The sequence below is a fragment of the Temnothorax longispinosus genome, chromosome 11 (assembly GCF_030848805.1).
Source record: "Temnothorax longispinosus isolate EJ_2023e chromosome 11, Tlon_JGU_v1, whole genome shotgun sequence".
NCBI classification, from domain to species: Eukaryota; Metazoa; Arthropoda; class Insecta; order Hymenoptera; family Formicidae; genus Temnothorax; species Temnothorax longispinosus.
In genome coordinates, this window is record NC_092368.1 from 11,987,109 (window position 1) to 12,012,114 (window position 25,006).

The following is a 25,006-nucleotide window of genomic DNA, read 5'->3' on the forward strand; positions in this document are numbered from 1 at the left end:
TGAATCTAAAAGAAAGAATAATTGTTTTATATTTGCATATTTCCAATTCTAAAATAGCGAACAAATAAATAATAAATATTTAAATTTATACAATTATCTTGCTACATTATTTACTATTTGTATTTCTTTATTCTTATTTTTGTCATTTTCACATTTTTATTTCTATTTTTTTACTCTCATTTATTTTCTCTTCTTGGTAAAAAAAAATACAACATCTGCTGCGCGCGTGTGTGTGTGTGTGTGTGTGTGTGTGTGTGTGTGTGTGTGTGTCAGCAGAGATAAGGACCCCACGGTTCGTCACTCCCGAGGTAGTTAACGACTCCAAACCCTCTCTGCTGTGTGTGTGTGTGTGTCGGCAGAGATAAGGACCCCACGGTTCGTCACTCCCGCGGTAGTTAACGACTCCAAACCCTCTCTGCTGTGTGTTTGTGTGCGCGCGCGCGCGTGCGCGCATGTGTATGCGTGTGTATTTTTGCGTGCGTGTTTCATGTAAGCACGCTTCCAATCTACCTTTCTTCTTCTATTACAATCTCCATTCCATCAATATTTTCTTGATTTCCTCTATTCGCTGCATCTGTAGTTGTATTTAATAAACTTCCATCTGGATATTTTACATCCCTTTGATAAGTAATAAATGGTTATTATTGCACTTGTCAATCTGGTGCAAGAACATTAGGTACATGCGCCCATGTGGCTAGCATTTTGTGGTACCTTGGATATGCGCGTTATCAGAAGGATGTAAAATATCCAGATGGAAGTTTATTAAATACAACTACAGATGCGGCGAATAGAGGAAATCAAGAAAATATTGATGGAGTGGAGACTGTAATAGAAGAAGAAAGGTAGATTGGAAGCGTGCTTACATGAAACACGCACGCAAGAATACACACGCATACACATGCGCGCACGCGCACGCGCGCGCGCGCGCGCACACACACACACAGCAGAGAGGGTTTGGAGTCGTTAACTACCGCGGGAGTGACGAACCGTGGGGTCCTTATCTCTGCCGACACACACACACACACACACACACACACACAGCAGAGAGGGTTTGGAGTCGTTAACTACCGCGGGAGTGACGAACCGTGGGGTCCTTATCTCTGCCGACACACACACACACACACACACACACACACACACACGCGCGTATATGTGAATGTGTGTGTGTGTGTGTGTGTGTGTGTGTGTGTGTGTGTGTGTGTGTGTGTGTGTGTGTGTGTGTGTGTTGAGAGAGAAATATATACTTGGTTCGTGAAAAAGCATGTGGTCATAGGTTTCCACTTTAAACGTCTCTGGACAGAAAAGTACTGAATTTAGAGAGTCGTGCCCATTGAGTTTTTTGTTCAGGACGTCGAGGACAACAACATACCGTTAAATTTCAGCCAATTTCACCGGGGGACAGATTTCCATGTAGTCTGTGCGGGGTCCTTTGACCAACAGGCGTACAAAGTGAAACTCTTTTTGGATCGGTAAGTAAATTCGATTTTGCGACTCGAAAACGCGTCACGAAAATTCGATCAGGCGTACGGCACTGGCGAGACGGATATAGTGAGAACTGCGTGTAACACTATATTTTCGAGTTGCGGGCGGCTTGGAGTGACTAATTCCGTTGCATTGTTTTTGTATTAATTTCAGAAAAGTTATGGCAAAGCCTTGCCTTCAGAAGTTTCACTTCTAACGCGCGTGGCGACCACGCGTTCATTTTTTTTTAAAGAAGTTTCGTTACACTTTCCGTGTCGCACAATCGAACTTACTACCGTACCAAAGAAGTTTCATTTCGTACGCCTATTGGTCGAATTTTCGTTACACTTTTCGTGTCGCATAATTGAACTTACTACCGTGCCAGAAGAAGAACCGTCTCGCCAACGCTGTATGCCTATTGGTCAAATTTTCGTTACACTTTTCGTGTCGCACAATCGAACTTACTACCGTACCAAAGAAGTTTCACTTCCGTTACACTTTTTCGTGTCGCGAATCGAACTCACTACCGTGCCTAAAAAAGTTTCACTTCAAAAATCGGATTTTTTTATAGTGTTTAAAACAAGTGTTTGAACCGTAAGTGTGACTGTGGCACCTGCGATATTTTTTTTTCATTGTTTTTATAATAATAACGGTGTTATTTGTTATCGGATGGCATACAATCTGCGTAGCAGTAGTAAGTTTCGACGCGAGTTACTGGAAAACGATAACGTTGAAAATAATTACGGTGTTAATCTTTTTGAAAGTGAGGAGAATAATGTTTCTATCCAGTCCGAGGGCAGTGAATTTGAAATCTCTGGTGAGGATATTGACTATTGACGACACGGAGAATGCGACGCTAGATGAGCGAGTTTTGTTGCTCGCGACGAGATGAGCGCAGTCGCGCGCTCAAGGTCGTCCCCAATCCATTTTGAGACTAAACAGCTAAATAATGCCTTCAAAAATTGTCACACTATCTCGTAGAACCCTTGTTGAAAGAACGTTACAATATACCAACCTTTCGGGTTAACATTAAAAAAAGGAATAGAGTCAATCCTCAGTATAGATTCTATTTGGCAAAACGAGCAACGGAACCGTTTTGTAAAACGGTCAATGTCAGATGCGCATTGTGCCCCGTAAGGCAAGATCGGAAGACCAGTCAACAGTGCTCCTCCTGCACCCGGCCGATATCCGTCATTCATCGCGTTGATCTCTGCGTCGACTGCGGTTGCGTTTTATGACGAAAAAACAATAATACTTGTGTTTCTGTGTACTCAGGATATCCATAATAATAATAAAACACATTATTTTCTGATAAATCCCCACTTTTTCACTCCAAAATCGGGCCTCTTCATATGCCGGAATAAATACCTTTTTTAAAACGCGCACTAGAGGACTATTTTTTTTTTAAAGTGTCGTATCTTAGGAGTATAACCTGCAAATTTTATTTTAAAAAAATTAAAAAATTAAAAAATTAAAAAGTTAAGATTTTTTAAGTGAAAAAGCTACTTTTTACACATGTACTTGCTCACGATTTTTTTTCAACATGTTGCCATTTGATTTTTCACCAAATCGCAGTTGTTTTATATTCTAGAATGTTCAAGGTATGTTCCAGAATTATTTGAACCCGATCGGACCGATACTATTAAAATGGCAACCGTTAAAAATCGACTGGGTCAATATGACCCTTTTTTCATCAATTCTCTAATGTGATCCTTATAGTTACCATTCTTATTAAACGTAAATCCTAAATATTTAAAAGTCTGTACCTTTTCTATATATTTTTTAGCCTATTTTCATACCTCCTTGCCTTCTTTTCTTTTCGTATTAAACACTAAAATCTTTGTCTTCTCTGTACATAGCTCTAATTTTCTTTCCTTTAGGAATCTTTTCAGTGTGTATTGATATCTATCAATGCATCCCTATTTCTCGCTACCATCACAATGTCGTCCGCATACTCTAAATTCCAAACCCTAATTTTATCTACCTCTATTCATTCTATTCCTCTCTTTTCCATTACTTCAGCTAAATCCGCTATATACAGATTGAACAGAAGTAGACTCATTACGCATCCCTGCCTTACTCCTTTTGATGTCTGGAACTCCTCCGTATATCCATGACTGGTCCTCACCACAACTTCCGTTTACTCGTAAATCATTTCCAATCTTCTTATCAGTTGTTCTTTTATTCCCTTTCCTCGTAGAATCCTCCACAAGATTTCCCTATCCACATTATCAAATGCAGCCTTGAGATCTGCAAATATCGCGTACACCTTTTCCACTTTACCTCCTTTTCTTCTTTCCTCTTGAATCAAATGGTTCAGCACTGACAGAATAGCGCTTTGTTTCAGGATAGTTTTGTGCAGAATAGGACATAAACACTTCAAGCAAACTGAAAACTTTATTACAGTCGACACACTAGACTTGTGCCGTTCAGGCGTACAAAAAAGAAGAAGTACAGTGGCCTCTCCATTGAGGAAGAACATAAACATAAAAACTGAACCTAGATAGGCAAACTCACTAGAACGGTCAGACATAGAACTCAGGCGCACTGAGATTTAAAGAACACAAAGACATTTCTAATATATTGCCTATTTATCAAGCACGAATATGTTATCTATCGTTGACCTTCCTCTTCTAAAACCCGCCTGACTTTCCGGAACCATCCCCTTCTCTTCAGCTTTCATCTCTAGCCTGCTCCTTTGTACCTCCGCATAAACCTTGTACGCCGTACATAATAGCGAGATACCTCTATAATTACTCGTCCTCTCTTGATTTTATACCCATACCTTTTTGTTCCTTTTCTTATTTATGTATTTCCAAACTTCTGCTTTTTTCCTTAATTTCCTTAACTTCTCTTCTTCCTTCCGTCTCTTCTCTTCTTGTTTCTTTAACTGCAGATCTCTCAGCTTTCCTTTTTCTTCTATGTACCTGTCCCTGCCTATTTTGTCGTTTCTCCACTTCCTGTACATCCTATGCACCTCCCTCTTCTTTCTAGTACAGCTCCTGTCCCACCAGTCCTTATGTCCTAGTTTCTTTTTCTTGATTCTCACCCTTTTTTTAACCATTGCTCCATGTACAATTTGCTTAATTCTTTGCCATTTCTCCTCCACCGATCTACATACTTGTCCTTCTTCTTTGCATAACTCCTCCGTCGTCTCTTTATACTTCTGTATAGCATCTTTATCCCACTGGACAACTAGTGTTTCCTCTTCTTTTCTTGCTTCTCCTTCCTCTTCTTCCTCTTGTCCCCTTCCTTCCTCTATTTCCACTTCCAGAATTAATGGCATATGATCTGAGTCCACTCTGTCATCTATCCTAAATTTTACAAGCTTCTCGTGCGCATTTTCACTTACTACCGCATACTCTATTACCGTACTACCTCTAGCTCCTACATAGGTGTGCGCCTTCCCAATCTCTTTCTGTCATTCCATTTAATATATACCATCTTTTCTCTTGTACCCATTCTACAAAATTCCTTCCTCCGTTACTGATTATCTTATCTTTACTTCTTCTTTCCAACTCCATCTCCTCTATGTCTAAACCTCCTAACTCTCCTATCCTTATATTAAAATCACTACCTATTATAATATTTTCCCCCTCCTCGTCCTCTAATAACCTGTTCATTCTTTCCTTCAATTCTCTCTATCCCCCCAAGTTGTACACCGAAAAAATCCTACAACTTTCTTTCTCTCCTATTATTTCTGATACCACTACATCCCCCTCTTCCTTCTTAATTAACCTACTACCTACTTCCCCCCTCTTTTTGCCTATTACAAAACCTTCCTTTACTCTCCCTCTTCTTTTTACTTTCCTAGCATAGCTGCATGTCCATTCGTGCGTCTTTGGCATCTTGTTTTTAATCTTTTCCCATCCTTATTTTTCTAGCCATGTTTCACATAAACTAATGAAATCAAACTTTCCTATGTATTTCCAAAAATCTTTATCTTTATTTACTATACCCGCTGTGTTCCAAAATACAAATCTTTTCCCCCCTTTTTATCCCCTTCCCTCCCTTTTTGGTTTTCCTTTTCTCTTTATCTCCTTCCTTGCTCCTCTCTCCTGTGCCACCTTCCTGGCTTAAACGAAATTTTGTTCCTTCTCATTACTCTTACTTGTTCCTGCCCTAACTTCCTCTCTCTCCTCACCTTCCATTCTATTTTCCTTTTCCAACTCCGTCCATACTTTCCAGACTCCCTCCACTCTGACCCTTCCAAAACTTTATCTCTTTACCTTTATTTCTTTGCTCTTTGGCCCATCTATTCAATTTTTCCTGTATTTTTCTTTCTTCCTAGCTTAAATCATTTTCTATAAAGACCTTACCTCCTTTTAACTTACTCTTATTTCTCATTATTTCCTTCTTCATTTCTTTGCTCTCAATTAATTTCTACTACTCTAACACCGTCCCACTGTTCCTATTACTTACCACCTTGCATTCTACTTCTAACTTTTCTTTTATATGTCCCCTTCCACTTCCTTCGGTAATTCTATACCTTTCATCACTATATTGCACCTCCTCCTCTCTCTATCTTTGTCCGCCACCCACTTCTTAATCTTGCCTACTTCCCAATTACTTAACTTATCTTCGCTGCACTCCGAGAAGGATTCCGCGTAAGTACTCCCTCTTCTACTATAATTATCTCTGCTTTTCTTATCACTAATTACGCTCGTTCCTCCCCCTTCGCTTTTCTCTTCGTACATGCATACCTTCTTTTCCATATCTTCTAACCTTTCTATTACACATTTCTCCAAATTCTCTATTTTCTCTTTAATCTCCCTTATACTTTTTTCTTACACTCTCTCTTTTATTCTTATATCCTCCATATATTCTCTATACATCCTCCTATCCTCTTTTAGCACCTTTAGTTTTTTGCTGAGCTGTTCACATAAATCCTTCCCTATTTTCTGCCATTCATCCCCTTTTCCTTTACTCTCTTCTAACCTAAACGTTACTTTCTTACCATTATCTTTTTTCTCCGCAACTAATTTTCTCTGCTTACTATCCTGCCTTATCTTAACTGCCTTTCCCGCGGTTCCCGCGCTTCCCGCTTCTCTGCCCGCCATATCTAATCAGATTCCTTCTGCTTTACCACATATCTATTTATTCCCTCCTTACCGACACTTTCCGAGCTTCCCGCCTTTTTTGCCATTCTAACCTTCCTCCTTTGGCGGTTCCTTTTCTTTTCTCTAATGCCTTTCCTATTGTTCGCCTACCTTTACCTTCAATCGCCGTACTTCCTTATCTCATCTTCTCACTCACTTTACAATTGTTCGTCTATTACCACTTATAACTATCTCTTACGCTCAATTCGCAACCACCCTCTCGCACGCCACCTAACACCTAACCAAGTCTCTCTTTTTATCTTATTAAAAATATTTTGGGAAGAACTTTCAAACATTTTATATTATTGCTTCTTCATAGAGGAAGCTTTATTTTCATAAACTTCGTATATAGACCTTTGATCGCATATAAAGCTAGGTCTAATCAACCAAATTTTAAAGAATTATATATATGAAATAGGGGTAGAAAAGACCAAAGAAAAAATTGTTTTTTTTTTAGATTTTTACTGCCAATGTGTTCAGAATGTTCTAAAACGTCGGAAAATCGTAATTTTAAAACATGTCCGGATGTGTGTGTGTGTGTGTGTGTGTGTGTGTGTGTGCGCGCGCGCGCGCGCGCCCGCCAAATTTACCAAAATTTCTATAACTCAAGAACTGATTAACCAAATCTTAAAGAGTTATATATCAAATAGGGGTAGAAAAAACTGAAGAATATAATAGAATTAATAAAAATTGCTAATAATAAAGGGGTTACCGATTTTTATCTAAAAAAATCTACATGATTACTCTAATTTCCGCAAATTTTGAGATATCGAACCTAATTTTTTTTATGGATAGAGTATCATTAAAGGTAGGTTGGTGTTGAATTTGGCAATAATCGGTAAAGAGGTTACCGATTTTTGTATAAAAAGTGTACAAGTTATACATGCAATCTTATATATAAAGTATTATTAAAGGAAGGTTGTTTTAAATTTGGCGAAGATTGGTGAAAGGGTTACAGATTTTTGCCTAAAAATGTATAAGGTAGACAGAGGCGAATCGGATTACTAATTAGCACGATAAAACAGCTTGTTTGAAACAAAACACTAACGAAAACTGTCTTAAAACTTATATTGATCCGATTCGCCTCGGTCTACCCTAAGTTATTTGATGGATAGAATATTATTAAAGGAAGATTGTTACTGAATTTGGCGAGGATCTCGGTGAAGGGATTACCGATTTCTGTTTAAAAAGTGTATAAGATGCCTATCATTAAAGGAAGGTTGTTTTGAATTTTGCGAGGATCGGTGAAGGAATTACCGATTTCTGTTTAAAAAGTTATTTACATGTATATGTATAAGTTATACATGTAATTTTATATAGAGTATCATTAAAAGAAGGTTGGTATTGAATTTGGCGATAATCGATAAAAGGGTTCTTTGTTTTTAAATTTTGAATTTTTTGAGAAATGTCCGTGGTTGCTCTAACTTTCGCCAATTTTGAGATATCAGGCTATTTATAATTCTATTATATTCTTCAGTCCTTTCTATTCCTATTTCATATATAATCCTTTAAGATTTGGTTGATTAAACCCAGCTTTATATACGCGATTAAAGATCCATATGCAAAGTCCATATTGGATCATGTAGCCTAAACTCCCAAAGTCAACATCGATTTGACATTGTGCGTCGATTGTAAAACTCCACTTGTCCTAGCCGGAATGCTAGCGTCTTTTCGACGTCTATAGATGTCGATAGATGTCGAATCGGCATCTATAAGATGTCAATTCGACGTCTATAGACGTCGGCGTTCCGGCTGGGGTGCTGCTAAGCTCTATCAATTCATAAAAAGATTAAATTTAAAATTAAAAGAAGTGTGCAAATCATTACAGATCGCTACCATTGCTCCTATTTTATTTCGCTCATAAAGATTCCTCTATGAGGAAGCCAAAACAAATAAATACTAATAATTATGCATCGAATAAAATACAACCTTTCTCATAGAGGAGCTTTGTGAGCGATAAAATATGAGCAATGGTATTTTTGTTAAGAAACAGTGAATAAAATAATAAAAATATGTTAAATTATAATGCATAAGTTTAATTTATTTAATATAGTACACATTTTTAATTAATTTTCAAACTTTTAGCCGGCAATATACATACATCAGTATTCGTTTTATGTTATTTTTCATATACCATTTTTTTATTCACATAATACAACAATTTTACATATAGTTCTTTTATTCTATTTCAGATAAATCATGATGTCCCAAAGAAAGTATACGAATGTAATAGAAAGATTGGAAGGAAAGCGTTCGAAAGAACTCATGTCCTCTACCAGTCTTTCTGGTATGTCACAGTTATCTAACAGCAGCGAAGAAGCATTGGAGGCCTTGGTACATAAATCTCACAAATCTGATAATTCAGAAAAGTAAGTTTACTTGTGTTACGTATGCTATACACGTTTGTTAAAAACCCTCGAATTTTGTACAGTTATTCGATGAATCGTTTAACTCAATATTTCTTATGGTAATGAAGTTTTATGTATATCGCTGATATTAATCAATTTCTATTATTTTTTGAGTTTTTTAAAAATATTTTATATAATATTTCTTTTTTTATTTTTTTTACTTTTCTTCGATGAACATGCCTATTTTTCCCTTTTTTAATCTGAATTACAGAATGGTTTTTTAAAAATTATATTACTTAATTGGATCGTATATTTTTATTAATATGTGTAATAGAGATTACCATGAGAAACACGGTCAAATTTTGCAATTTTATTGTTGAAATTGAATAATTTCAATTTAACATTTGATATTTAAATATTAATAAGGCGTAGTGTCATAAACATACCCTTCCGCATCAATTTTTGTACAAATATAAATATGGTGATTGTGGCGGTCCACGCCACCAATAATACATCCCTACCGCGATGCCTGCAACACCGGCAGTTCGCAGCAACGCCGCTAGGCGTCGCACTGCCGGGGCAGCTTCGCGAGTTCTAATTTCTGCACCGACGAGTATAAAGGGGGACCCCCTACGGGCTCGAGCAGATCTTCCCGGCGCTAGTCGCCAAGCCAGCAATAGCGCTAGACGCTAGGCTGACACACGGCGCGAGACGCCCGGTTGTAGCGCTAGTCGCTCACCGAAATCCTACGGCGCGAGACGCCCGGTTATAGCGCTAGTCGCTCACCGAAATCCTTACGGCGCGAGTCGCCCGGTTATAGCGCTAGTCGCTCACCGAAATCCTTACGGCGCGAGTCGCCCGGTTACAGCGCTAGTCGCTCACCGAAATTCTGACGGCGCGAGTCGCCCAGCCATAGCGCGAGACGCTTACCGATACTCACGGCGCCTGGTCGCCCGGCACAGGCGCAAGTCGCCCGCCAACCACGGCGCTCGGTCGCCAGCCAACCACGGTGCTCGGTTCTCCTATATAAAAGCAGACGAAACCGGCACTCGAAAACAGTCAGACTGTGACTTTGACGGACGAACATTCGCGTGGTCGCCCCATCCTGGCGTCCCACGCCGCAAATAGCAAGACCGACGAAGACAAAACGCCGCGGTTATTTCAGGAACGCTTCACGTCGCCCAAGAAGGATGAAGACCCGACCAAAAGGCGTCGCACCAAGCCCACGCCTCTACACGCGATCACAGTGAGAAAACGGGAGGTTACCCTCTCGGATTCGCGTGCGGAAGTAACCAGCGTCACCAGTACGTCGCACGTGGCCGTCACCGGGACCAACGTACATTCCGCGAAACGTCTCAAGACAAGCCCGACTGGGGTGTCCACAAGTAAAGCGAAACGGACTCGGGATGCTGCGACACAAACAGACGCCAAGCCTCTGATACGCGACGAGGCCGTTTCGTCGACGATAGGGACCCAGACGGCCCCGGAAGAGGCCAAGGTCGACGCCGCCACGCAGACGAAGCAACGAGGCGGATATCGGGTTAAAAACAGATATAATCAAACACTGACACGACCACAGATGTAAATATGTGTAAATATAGTTTATAAACGTATATTCTGCGTCTCCTACATTTCTTTTCCCTCCTTTGCGATTCACAAACCTTGGGCCAACTCCTACTCACGCACCAGTAGCAGACTAAGTTAGAATAAGCATAGCTGATTAAGGTAGATTACCGCCCTGGAAGTAGTAATAGCCTATAGTGATTATAATATATACCTACACATACCTATACAATTGTTGCGATCATTATTGGTTCGCAACAAGAAACAACCGCAAAACTTGTACGGGCAAAGAGTAACGGATTTGAAATCATATGCATTGTGTGTATAAATATAGATGATAAAAATAAAGAATAAACGTGGAATGAGTATTAGTTGGTTTATTTTCCTTAAATAATAATCCCTTTATTATGGCATGCCGTTTTACTTTTTAATAGCAAACATTTTTAGTATACAAATAAAAACATTCTCCAATTTACAATAAAGAGAAAAATGGTTTAGAAACATTATTATTATGTCTAGGCATAAAAATAATTAATTAAAATTATGTCTAGACATAATTTTAATTCGTCAAAGTAAAATTTGATGAAAATTGGATGGCACACCGTTTTACTTTTCAATAGCATAAATAATATTGTACTCGATATAAAAGTTTCGAAAAATAATTGTCTAAGAAAAATTGCGATTTTTATTAATGAATTAAAATTATGTCTAGACATAATAAAAATTGGACGAATTAAAATTATGTCTACACATAATAAAATTTCGGTATTATTTTTATGTCAAGACATAATTTTAATTTATCTAATTTTTATTATGTCTAGACATAATTTTAATTTGTCCAATTTTTATTATGTCTAGACATAATTTTAATTCATACAATTTTTATTTTGTTCGACAATTATTATTAAATTTTAACATATAATTTTAATTCATCCAATTTTTATTATGTCTAGACAAAATAAAAATGAATTAAAATTATGTGTACACAATTTTAATTCAGCCAATTTTTATTATGTCTAGACATTTTTTATTATGTCTAGACAAAATAAAAATGAATTAAAATTATGTGTACACAATTTTAATTCAGCTAATTTTTATTATGTCTAGACATAATAAAAATTGAATGAATTAAAATTATGCCGGGACATAAAAAAAATTTTTATTATGTCTAGACATAATTTTAATTCATCCAATTAAAATTATGTCATAACATAATAAAAATTGATAAGGCGAGCCGTTTTACTTTTTAATAACATAATAAATATTCCATTCAATACAAAAGATAGAATAATAATTGTCTTAAGAAAAATCGCGATTCTTATTAATGAATTAAAATTATGTCTAGACATAATAAAAATTGACGAATTAAAATTATGTCTAGACATAATAAAAATTGGATGAATTAAAATTGTCTAGACATAATTTTAATTTGTCAAATTAAAATTTGATGAAAATTGTATGGCACACCGTTTTACTTTTCAATAGCATAAATAATATTCTATTCGATATAAAAGTTTTAATAAATAATTGTCTTAAGAAAAATTGCGACTCTTATTAATGAATTAAAATTGTCTAGACATAATAAAAATTGGCTGAATTAAAATTGTGTACACATAATTTTAATTTATTTTTATTATGTCTAGACATAATAAAAATTGGCTGAATTAAAATTATGTGTACACATAATTTTAATTCATTTTTATTATGTCTAGACATAATAAAAATGGGATGAATTAAAATTATGTCTAGACATAATTTTAATTCATGAATAAGAATTGCAATTTTTCTCAGACAATTATTTTTTGAAACGTTTATATCAAGTAAAATATTATTTATGCTACTGAAAAATAAAACGGTGTTTCACAGCGTTTTATAAAGAAATGTAGCATTATTATTATGTGTAGACATAATTATAATGCATTTTTATTATGTCTTAACATAATATAATCTTTTACTTTGCAAAATTTTGAAAAATTGAATGCAATTTCGTAGGAACACATTGAAGGCGTGCATTATTTAAAATGTACAGAATAAATCGCATTTTTAAATTTTGTAATTTACATGCTGCCACAATTTAAGCGTGTCAATTTTTATTATGACATCAGTTATTTAAATTTAGAAGCATTTTATTTTTGCGTTGCATTATGAAAGTAAATCACTTTATAAAACCATTCTTAGTAAAGGAAAAAATTTATTCACCTTATTTTTATAAAAGACTATTTCCGTATTGCCCACTTTTCTTATTTAAAGCTTAAGAAGGTTTAGATAAATAGTATTTCTTTAAAATATTATCATGTTGAGTCAATAATGCGGTAAACTAAATTTATGTTCAACACAATAATTTGTTGAATAAAAATTCTGTCCAAATATAAAAATAATTTAGAATTTGTATTACGCATCCTGACATTATTTAATTTACTAAATTAAAATTATGCTCAAATACAACGCACAACGTGTATAAAAATAAAACCAGATTTTTATTATAGCAGGACATAATTTTTAATCCTACAATTATTATTATGTCAAGACATAATTAAAATTCAGAATTAAAATTATGTCAAGGCATAATTTTAATTCAACGAATAAAAATTTTATCTAAATACATAAATGTTTAGATGATCAAACTTTGAATTTTAATTATACCCACATAATTTTAATTCATCCAATTTTTATTAGACAGAATAAAAATTGTATGAATTAAAATTATGTCTAGACATAATAAAAATTAGATGAATTAAAATTATGTCTGACATAAAAATAAATCCGCATTTTTATTATGTGTACACATAATTTTAATTCATACAATTTTTATTATGTCTACACATAATTTTAATTCAGCCAATTTTTATTATAATTCCGCATTTTTATTATGTGTACACATAATTTTAATTCATACAATTTTTATTATGTGTACACATAATTTTAATTCATACAATTTTTATTATGTGTACACATAATTTTAATTCAGCCAATTTTTATTATGTCTAGACATAATAAAAATGAATTAAAATTATGTGTACACATAATAAAAATGCGAAATTATTTTTATGTCAGACATAATTTTAATTCATCCAATTTTTATTATGTGTACACAATTTTAATTCATCCCATTTTTATTATAGCACATAATTTTAATTCAGCCAATTTTTATTATGTCTAGACATAATAAAAATGAATTAAAATTATGTGTACACATAATTTTAATTCAGCCAATTTTTATTATGTCTAGACATAATTTTAATTCTGCCGCTAGGGAATTTTTAAGTCGATTCTTATGAATCAAGCTTGAATTCGATGTCTAGGTATCCCAGGTTGCCGATGACGAGGTCCAGATAGTGCGCTTCATAGTTTTCGGTATCCAGATGTAATCGTACGTTGAATTCGATGTCCACGTGTCCCAGGTTGCCGATGACAAGGTCCAGATAGCGCGCTCCGTAGTTTTCGGTGTTTAGGTGTATTAATACCTTGAATTCGATGTCCACGTCTCCCAGGTTGCCGATGACGAGGTCCACATAGTGCGCTCCGTAGTTTTCGGTGTCTACGTGTATTAATACCTTGAATTCGATGTCCACGTGTCCCAGGTTGCCGATGACGAGGTCCACATAGTGCGCTCCATAGTTTTCGGTGTCCAGGTGTAATAATACGTTGAATTCGATGTCTAGGTGTCCCACGTTGCCGATGACGAGGTCCACATAGTGCGCTCCGTAGTTTTCGGTGTCTACGTGTATTAATACCTTGAATTCAATGTCCACGTGTCCCAGGTTGCTGATGATGAGGTCCAGATAGTGCACTCCATAGTTTTCGGTGTCCAAGTGTAATAATACGTTGAATTTGATGTCTAATTTTAATGAGGTTAAACGCGTATCGCGTAACCAATAAATTACGACGTTTGACATTTCTATTGGAATATTCTAAAAGAATCAACGATATGATTGGTTACGCGATACGCGTTACGCGGAAAAAATGGCTCATGTGAACTAAGGACATTCAATTCCGCGTAACAGAAAACACGGAATGTCTCTAGCACCGTCTACAATAGCCGTATGAGTGTGCAGTAAGACGTAAGCAGTAAGCTATTGACTAATGGAATTTTTACAGTTCAAGAATAATTGACTGCGGTTGGTCAATAGCTTACTGCTTACATCTTACTGCATTCTCTTACGGCTATTGTAGACGGTCCTTCTGATTGGTTACGCGATACGCGTTACGCGGAAAATATCAGTCCATGTGACCGCAGCCTTAGGCGTAAGCAACGCACAAGAATTGACGTACAACTTATATGTCGTACTACTTATTATTAGCGTGCTACAAATCGAAAGTAAGTAAACGATCTAATCATTTTTAAAGAATAATTAAGAATTATGTTTAATTATTCTGAAAATAAATGACGTAGGTCGGTATTCATAGTCAAATCTTATATCTAAGACCATCTTAAGTACGATCTTGAGATGTTATGAACCAATCACAGAGCTGCATTAGCATTTTAAGACATTACTTAAAACAGTCTTGAAATAAGATCCGACTATGAATACGGACCGTAGACCAATACGCCATGTTATGTGCTAAGGCCCTATAAGACCATCTTAAGTATAATCTTAAGATGTCATTAACCAATCACAGAGCCGTATCAGCAGCTTATGCTAGGTCTACAATGCGAGTCGTAAAGTCATGAGTCGTAAGAATTGACCTATCACAGCCGATTATTCTCTTCAAATTCGATTGTGATTGGTCCATTTCCTATGACTAACGACCCACGACTTGCATTGTAGACCATGCATTAAGATATTACTTAAGACGGTCTTGAAACAAGATCTGATTATGAATACCGGCCTATGTCAAAACATAATAAAAATTCATGGTAATTATTTAGAATACGCGCTGCACCTTGAATATCAATAAAATTATGCTCATTTGACGAGTTTTGACGCGAAACGAAAGAATCTGGCAGAAAAATGCAGCGGTCTGCCCTGCAAAGCGAGATATTTAGCGTTAAAGTTGACGACTCTCAGACTAGAAAAAACTACGGAGCGCGCTATCTGGACCTCGTTATCGGCAACCTGGGACACCTAGACATCGAATTCAACGTATTAATACACGTAGACACCGAAAACTACGGAGCGCATTATCTAGACATCGTCATCGGCAACCTGGGACACCTAGACATCAAATTTAACGTATTTTTACCCCTGGAGACCGAAAACTACGGAGCGCGCTATCTGGACCTCGTCATCGACAACCTGGGACACGTGGACATCGAATTCAAGGTATCAATACACCTAGACACCGAAAACTACGGAGCGCGCTATCTGGACCTCGTCATCGACAACCTGGGACACGTGGACATCGAATTCAAGGTATTAATACACCTAGACACCGAAAACTACGGAGCGCGCTATCTGGACCTCGTCATCGGCAACCTGGGACACCTAGACATCGAATTCAACGTATTAATACACGTAGACACCGAAAACCACGGAGCGCATTATCTAGACATCGTCATCGGCAACCTGGGACACCTACACATCAAATTCAACGTATTTTTACCCCTGGAGACCGAAAACTACGGAGCGCGCTATCTGGACCTCGTCATCGGCAACCTGGGACACGTGGACATCGAATTCAACGTACGATTACATCTGGATACCGAAAACTATGAAGCGCACTATCTGGACCTCGTCATCGGCAACCTGGGATACCTAGACATCGAATTCAAGCTTGATTCATAAGAATCGACTTAAAAATTCCCTAGCGGCAGAATTAAAATTATGTCTAGACATAATAAAAATTGGCTGAATTAAAATTATGTGTACACATAATTTTAATTCATTTTTATTATGTCTAGACATAATAAAAATGGGATGAATTAAAATTATGTGTACACATAATAAAAATTGGATGAATTAAAATTATGTCTGACATAAAAATAATTCCGCATTTTTATTATGTGTACACATAATTTTAATTCATTTTTATTATGTGTACACATAATTTTAATTCAGCCAATTTTTATTATGTGTACACATAATAAAAATTGTATGAATTAAAATTATGTGTACACATAATAAAAATTGTATGAATTAAAATTATGTGTACACATAATAAAAATGCGGAATTATAATAAAAATTGGCTGAATTAAAATTATGTGTAGACATAATAAAAATTGTATGAATTAAAATTATGTGTACACATAATAAAAATGCGGATTTATTTTTGTCAGACATAATTTTAATTCATCCAATTTTTATTATGTCTAGACATAATTTTAATTCATACAATTTTTATTATGTCTAGACATAATTTTAATTCAGAATTTAAAAGAAATATGTGTTTAAACATCATTTTCATTTGATGCATTAAAATTATGTCATAACATAATTTTAATTTTCAATTTTAATTATGTCTAGACATAATAAAAATTAGATGAATTAAAATTATGTTTAGACATAATAAAAATTTGTTTTTATTTTTGTGTACAGATAATTTTAATTCATCCAATTTTTATTATGTCTAGACATAATAAAAATTGAATAAATTAAAATTATGTGTACACATAATTTTAATTCAGCCAATTTTTATTATGTCTTGACATAATTTTAATTCATTATTGAGAATCGCAATTTTTCTGAAGACAATTATTTTTTGAAACTTTTATATTGAGTATAATTTTATTTATGCTATTAAAAAGTAAAACGGCATGCCATACTTCATAGTATAATTATGTTGTCTTATAGCAGCATTTGTATTCAACCTCTCGTCTTATGCATTTTTTTGTTAACACATTATAAATTGTTTAATAGTGATATGAATATTTTTTTCAGCTTTGATATACAGCTTAAAAATTTATAACTTTTTATCTATTTATAATCTTTAAACATTCTCGAAAAAAAAAATATAAGATTAATAAATTAATCTTCAACGGGAGGTAAAAATAAATAACAAAATCTTATACTTTATTTAACTGTAAGTGGATATTATGATGAAATCTTTCTAGTAAAAAATTAGTTACGAAGATATTTAAAACTGAATGTTTAAGAAATATTAGATGAGCGAAAATCGATTACAAATTAATAAAAGGATTCGCAAATATAAAATACATAAATATGTCTGTTTCCGTTTTTTTATCTTTTTATTTTATATTAGGAGCTATAAATCTACTTATCATATAATATACATCGTATAACTCTCTAAATTTTATTTATTAATAGAAATGAATAATTTTATATGTGTATAAAAATACTCCGATTTTATATTAAATTATTCACGATAGTGATAAGAATTATGTTTTTAATACTTTGTTGATGTTTATTTATAGTACAACGAATGCAAGAAATACGCTAAACAACGAATGGTTATTGAATGGACCAAATAGAAGCAAAACATCCGTTTTACGCTTCAAGTAAGTTGATATAAGAATTTATCTATCCGTTTATTCTTATTTTTAAAACACAGAAATGTTGAGCAACTGCATTTTATTTGTTCTTTAGATGTTCTGCCTTAGCTACACCACCGGAAGACCCGCCTGCGAAGCAGCTACACATGACTTACAAGATCTTTCAAACTGACACTAGACTCATCAATTTTCTGTTGCAATCACATGGTTTAAAAGAGGTAAGATTTTCGTAATATATCACGTATTGTGGATACGTGATAGATTACGAAAATATATACGTTATGGAACTTTCGGAATGGATTTCGATCGGAATTGTTTAGTTATTTTCCTAGATTTCTATTGTGTTTTCTAGGGAAAACGGAATAATTCTGATCGAAACCCATTCCGAAAAGTTCCATAATACGTGCCCCGGTATTATATTTTGTATATTTCTTGATTTGTTGTATTGTCGTGCCAATAGTTTTTGTAGAATAATGTAACAATATTATTTAAGCAAATCCCCTGCATTATAAGTGAATGACGTGTAAAAGATAGGGGAGACCGGGGCGGAGTCGTCACTACAATTCGGTTTTAACATACATTTTTTTTATTAAGCGGTCTGATAGATCATGGCATACTTTCTTTGTAAACTTTTTGAATTTTTGCAATATCTTTAAAATTGAAAAAAATATAGTACACGAAAATGTGCCCAGGTAGCACAACGTTGTCAATTAGACGTCTTTTTTACGTACGCATTTGCCAGAACGTACGTCAAACTGACGGTCAGTATGACGTCTAAATGACCCTATATTGACGGCCATTTGTCACAGCATAAGTGACGTCATCGGATGACGTCAAATTTACATCAGTATATGACGTAAGTTTATAATAATTTTAAAAATGCTCTAAAAATGACATAAATATGAGTCATTTAAAGGTATGTATATGCCGTTATGCTTTTGTGAATTAAGAATTTTAGAAAAACAAAAAAAAAAAAGAAAATACATTTATTATGTATATGTCGTGTGTGCATACAGCCGCGCGGTCACCCATCCAAGTCAGTACCGCACTTAACGTTGCTTGACACCGATGATCGAACGGACTAGTGGTGATCCTTTGACTCTGGCGCTTCCTTGTTGCTAATACTCCTATATAACATATCTTTATAGTGTTCAAAAATTGTTTAATGATAATAACCGGTAAATGTTAAAAATAATAACATAATTACAATTAATGTACAATGATTATTAATATAAAATTTGTATATTTAACATAATATAATATTAATATAATAATGTTAACAATATATGAGAACGCCTAAAGACGCTACCTGGCAAAATAAAGAATTTTTTTTATGAATCGAATCAAAGTTAAAAAATAATTAGAAATCAAATTTAAAGAAAGAAATCTAAAGAAAATCAATCTTTACTTTATGTATGTGCATATATGTTCACGGAGTAAGTTATAGTACTATATATTTTCTATTATTCTTATAATATTTCTGCAATGTTGTTCTAATATTTCAACGAAATGTTGCAATTGTCTCTACAACATTGCATTGCAACTTATTGTAACGTTTCTGCATTCTCTTGCAAGCTTCATGCTATATGGGTCTGTTTTAATTAAGAAAAACTCAAAAAATAAAAATAAAATTATTGTGTACCACATTTGGTCTTAAAATAACGTCTAATTCATGTCCTTTTCATGACGTCATACTTTCGTCCACAATAAGACGCCAAATACACGTCATATAAATGACATATGACGTCTTGGACGAAAAATGACCTTAAATTGACGTCAAAAAGACCATGTGCGCTACCTGGGTGCTGTGACGTCATACCTTATATAAGAAATGACGTCATACCTTTTGAAGTTGCTGTCATCAAAGAAACTTTAGCAAGCTATAACTTTCTCAAATTTAGGTTTTTTTTTTAATTTAAAAAATACTAAAAATCGGCTTAGATTCTCTACATTAATTATGGATACCGCTTAATAAAAAAAAAATGTTAAAACCGAATTATCTCGAAATCTGTATGTTGTGTAAACTCGCTATTAATATTGTAAACGCTACTTATGGTGCCCATATGACCAACAAAGTTTAGTGAGATTATATGCCATGTTGTGATTTTCATTGAGGCAAACGTGTTTTCAGAGGTCAAAAATAAAATTTTTTGCGCGTCGAAAATTTTAAACATTTTAAATATTATTTTCTCTCCGAATCTCGAGATAAGTGATTCTGAAGAGTAATGCATGTTGAACACGAATCCAGTGAAATTTGTTTATTTTCGTTGATTTCTAATATTTCATGAGCGACCAAACTTAAAACTTGTGTCCGGGGCGAAGTCGTTACCAAGCCATATCATGGAGGCTTCAAGCGAAAATCAAATAAAGTCAAAGAAGCAGCGGTCGGATTCCGACGAGGACTTGGATAATATGTGCTGTGTGTGCTCAGAGATGACAGAATAGAGCTGACGAGAAACAGTGCATTTCGTGCGAGCGTAGGGTACATAAGTGTGTGCGCTTTTCTTGTAATTATTTTCCGCCATCGTGTTTTTAATTAATATTTCCATTTTTCTATTAAAAAATAATTAATAAAATGTATCCTATAATTTTTCATGATCGGAATTATGATTTTTTATTTAAAATTTAGTTTCAGAATGGAGTGACGACTCCGCCTCGGCAATTTTGACATTTCAATTTTTGCACCTTTGTCGTTTTCACTCTATATCAGTTGAACAAAGTGACGTAGACCAAAATGTCCTTATAAATTTGGTAGCCAAGGGTTTACTCTTTACAACGGTATACCAAATTTTACTAAAATTATTTGTTGTTAAAAATCGGCACCGAAAAAATAGTAACGACTTTGCCCCGGTCTCCCCTATTTAAATTGATTGTTATAAATGGAAACAATCACACACAAACGAAAAAGAGAAGCGTTTCTTCACAATTTTTATTAATCATATTATAAATTATATATTATATATGGCTCTCGTGACACATATGTTAAAGAAGCATGCATTCAATTTTCAAATTCAGCATAACACTGATAAAAACGTAAAGTCTTATGTAAATCTTTAATACTGATACATCTTTAATGTATCAGTCTTATTATATTAAGCTGTTTGATAATGTCACGGTTTATATGCAATAAGGATCATTTCACGAAGTATTTTTGATATACGATTATTGGATATGAACGCAATTACTCCAGTACCAATGCGCATCGGAGCAAAAATCTACATTCATGTTTTCACGTTTTTTGCTTTTTACTAGTATTTCGATATCATCATCATCCCAGTTAGCCAAATTTCCAAACCACCTTAACCGTTTGTAACTGTGGAGTATGTTTAGTGCACCGGTCGCTGATACTTGTCTTGCCTTAGAAATATAAAAACATCTTAAATTTTGTAAATTGTTGTCGTTGCATTCATCTGATTTTCGATTCCTGTATTTGATAGATGGTTTTACTAACTCTTTTAGATGCTGATTCGTCAAATCGTAGCTATTTTGAATGTGCAGTGACATTAACTCAGGAGCCAGCAAAAGTATTTTTGTAACCACTAATGCCTTCACTGTACATCCGAGTTGGATTTTCTTTAAATATTTAAAAGGCTGAGGATCATGTCCCTTTGTCCAAATTATATTTGATCCATTCTTAATGAGTATTTGGAGATTAGGACAATTGCTCAAAATTTTTTTTACATCCACCTGCAAAGGATCTTCACTTTCTATCATTTGAATATTAAGTTCACGTAAGATTTGACCATTTGTTCGAAAATAATTGTAAAAACCATTTAACCATTCGTTCTCCGGCAATACGTCATGTACGCTTAATGAGGTAATATAAGGAAAGAGGCATAGTGTGTCGGGAGAATGGTATGGTTCATAAATGTGTAATTTCTTAACTTTTGGAAACACTTGTGCTAAAAGTTGTATGTTAACAGGCGTTGTTTTACAACTCCTTGCTTCAGTTAAATTGAACGGAAGTTTTACATCGATGAGCTGATGCGTTATCTCTGCCACGTGTTCCATGTGGTTATATCCCGCTAAAGATTCAAGCTGTGGAATTTGCATCAGAACGAGTAACACGCCCAAACTAGTAACAGAGGTATCAGTGACATTCAGTACTCTTAGTGTGTCACATAATAGGTTTCTACTTTCATATCCCATAAATGGAAACACTTTTTCCGAGTAAAATCTCTTTTTCGATCTAGAGCTCTTTATTTTCCATATGCTAAACAAACTTTTGAGTCGCGACCAACTAGTGTACTTTTGACGCGAAATGGAGCATTCCTCATCCTGTAATTCCATTTCAAACAGTAGCTGCTTCAATCCTGCGTTTGTCACTTGTTTAGAGCAAGATATGTCCAAGATTACGAGTCTCGGACAACTTTTGCCTATGATTCCGAGCACGGCATCATTGGCTATATTTTGAAGTGTCAGATTCAACAAGTTCTTCATATTGAATAGCACCGAATACAGTAATTCGCAATCTAAGCTTAACAAGGTGGAACGGGTCAGGTTTAACAATTCGAGTCCACGTCCTTCCAAAGCGAGTAACTTTAAAAGAGATGTTTGGTGGCTACATCCATAATAACAACAGAGTTTGATCTTCAGCCGTTTTATATCATTATTGAGAAGAACAGCCAATACATATGTCGCTGCAAGTGCGGAAATGAGTGTCAAACTGTCAACTGGTTTGCTGCTCAGTTCTTCTAAAGTCTTTTTGATAACCTGGGAGCGCAAATGAATCGGCAGTCCACTTATATAGTACGGTCTGATCGTCTCTTTTGCAAAGGCTAGCACCTGCGCTGTGGAAGATTGTTGCGAGAGCACATGCAAGCGTTGGCACATCTCGCCGATTTGCTGGCACACGCGTCCCAAACTAAGACCTTCTAAGGAATTAGGCTGCCGGTAGCCAGGCATCTTCTCTTGTTTGCTAGAAAATCCCAATAATGAACGTTTATTAGTTTCACATAATATTATAGTATATAACTGAAGTATTTTTTTTAATCACTAATCTGACAAAAACTGTAACAATTATATGTTTAAGGGGATCCTGCAGTGACAGGCGAACTTCCTCGATGTCGATAATGTCAACCTTTTTAATTTTGTTTTCTTTATATCTGTCTTTGTCTAACGAAATGACATCTGTCCTTGTTCGATTGCTCGCCATCTCTCGCAAGATCCGGCAACTACTGTTGCTGCTCTTCTTGTCATTCTGCATCTGTATTTGCATTACTAAAATAAAATTTCGATGGATCTTTTTTGTACACATTGAATCTTACTTCTACTTGCACGATATTATTCCTACATGTTTTCTCAAGGGAAGATGATAAACATTATGCATGTATAAACTGCATAATTTTTGTTTTAAGCAAATATTGTCGTCAGGTGACAGCTGTATGTGCCCAAATAAGTAATATTTTTAATTTTTTGGTGTTTTTGATATAAAATCGCGTTTATTACCTTAGATTTTTGTGCGGACTTTAATTCTGTAAAAGATTTTTGCAATTCTATAAAGTCAATTAAAAGATCCATCTATAAACGATAATGTCGGTAAATCATACGGCTGCAGGATCCCCTTAATAATGCTTGTTATATTCGATTATCCTTTTCCAATAGATTTTGCCATTTTCTCAGATTCTTGGCTTTTCTTAAACGGTTACTGGATTTTCTTATACATTTCCTATTTCCACCATACAATGTATTCAAAAATTTGATTTAAATCACACTTATACATTCGTTAGTTAATTTTAAGTAACTTTAGTTAACTTTACATTAGAATTTTAATTAACCCTCAATTAGCACACATGTGCTAATTTGCACCACTTTTTTTCGAATGGCTGGCATTTTTTTCATAGCTGCCGCCGAGGATTCCCCCCACTTTCTAAATTCGGTTTACAACCTAGAGAGTCGCGCAGTACAAAAGCAGACCGCAGTCGACTGTCTGCTTGTCTCAACTTGAAAAAGTGCGAATTTTCTAGGTGCGAAAAATTCTAGATATTTTTTTATTCATTTATAGTATTTTTTTCTTAAAAATATAGTCTTTTGACTTTAAAATCTCTTTGTCAAAATTAAATTTTATTTGCAAAAAAACGAAGCAATTTTTTGATGAAAAAATCACTTTTTTAAAAACCTTCCTTTATATATTTCAATTTTTTATATAAAAATCATTTCTTTTTCCTAAAATAAAGTGCACTACTCGATTGCCAGGGAAATTTTACATAAAAAACCATATAACCATTTCTTTTTTTTTTTATTAAAAATGACTGAGATACGACAGTCGAAATCTCAAATCGCACTAGTTTTGAGGTGTCCCAACCGAGGTGTGCTGTTTGAGGGTTAAAATTAAATATTAAAAATTACGCAAGCTTATTAATTATTTTAATCTATAGATGATAGGGTAGTTTACAAATATATTCTAATTAAAAAATTAATAATTTTTTAAATAAAATAAAGTGTTTAAAGGAAAAAGTTGTTTATTACTGGAATCTTACTATGCACGTTATATAGTCTAAAATCCCGACTAAAATCGACCTTCACCCATCTGTTTTCCTAATAAAAGGTATTTTTTATCAAACATAATGAATAAACAAACAAATCGCTGATGGGTTGCCTAATTAAATCAGCTCAAGGCTAAGTTTAATTAAAAATAATTTAATTAATTTTTTTTTATTTTTGCACTCATTTATATTCTCAAAAAATTCAGTACCAATCGAAAGTACAAAGCATAAGTAGAAGGAAAAGTTAGGTTGCTTATCTTTTACTGCTCCCTATTACCGGGTTGCCAGGTATAAACAGGTGAGTTGGTATTACCAATTTACACTCATCTTTATTCTTTAATTGAACTATATATTAAAATAAAGATAATTTTATTGCGAACACAGTTGTATTAAATTGCCTAAGCAAAATCGATGAAGACTTGTGGTTGCCGCGGTTTAAAGTTCGAATATTTGAGTAAGAGCCACCGCACACGACTTTCGTATGGTCACGTAGCGTAACGTAACGTTAGTCAACGCACAAGAAACGTATCGGTTAGAGCCTTTGCACTAGCTCTCGCATGGTAACGTAACGTAGATCAACGCACAAGAAACGTATAACGCCGTAACGGTCGTAACCAATACGTTTCTTGTGCGTTGGCTCACGTTACGTTATGCTACGT

The 25,006-nt window shown here is 34.6% G+C and overlaps 2 protein-coding genes and 1 pseudogene across 14 annotated transcripts in view; 1 reads left to right on the forward strand and 2 right to left on the reverse strand.

Moving 5' to 3' along the window:
* LOC139821408 (uncharacterized) overlaps positions 1-5,084 on the reverse strand; it is a 31,644-nt pseudogene extending 26,560 nt beyond the window's left edge.
* Positions 1-25,006, forward strand: part of Ttll5 (Tubulin tyrosine ligase-like 5) — a 228,495-nt gene that overhangs the window by 17,426 nt on the left and 186,063 nt on the right. For all 12 annotated transcript variants that reach the window (XR_011734405.1, XM_071793419.1, XM_071793418.1 and 9 more), the window contains exons 2-4: positions 8,753-8,929; positions 17,785-17,868; positions 17,957-18,080. Coding sequence is in view for 11 of the 12 variants with exons in the window: in XM_071793419.1 (XP_071649520.1) it covers positions 8,760-8,929; positions 17,785-17,868; positions 17,957-18,080 (378 nt within the window). In the remaining variant the exon portion in view is untranslated. The remainder of the gene's footprint in view (positions 1-8,752; positions 8,930-17,784; positions 17,869-17,956; positions 18,081-25,006) is intronic.
* The window catches only part of LOC139821965 (uncharacterized), a 105,200-nt gene continuing 99,015 nt past the window's right edge, over positions 18,822-25,006 (reverse strand). For both annotated transcript variants that reach the window (XM_071793428.1, XM_071793429.1), the window contains one exon: positions 18,822-22,780. In XM_071793428.1, coding sequence (XP_071649529.1) covers positions 21,025-22,780 — 1,756 coding nt within the window. In that variant the 3' untranslated portion in view covers positions 18,822-21,024. The remainder of the gene's footprint in view (positions 22,781-25,006) is intronic.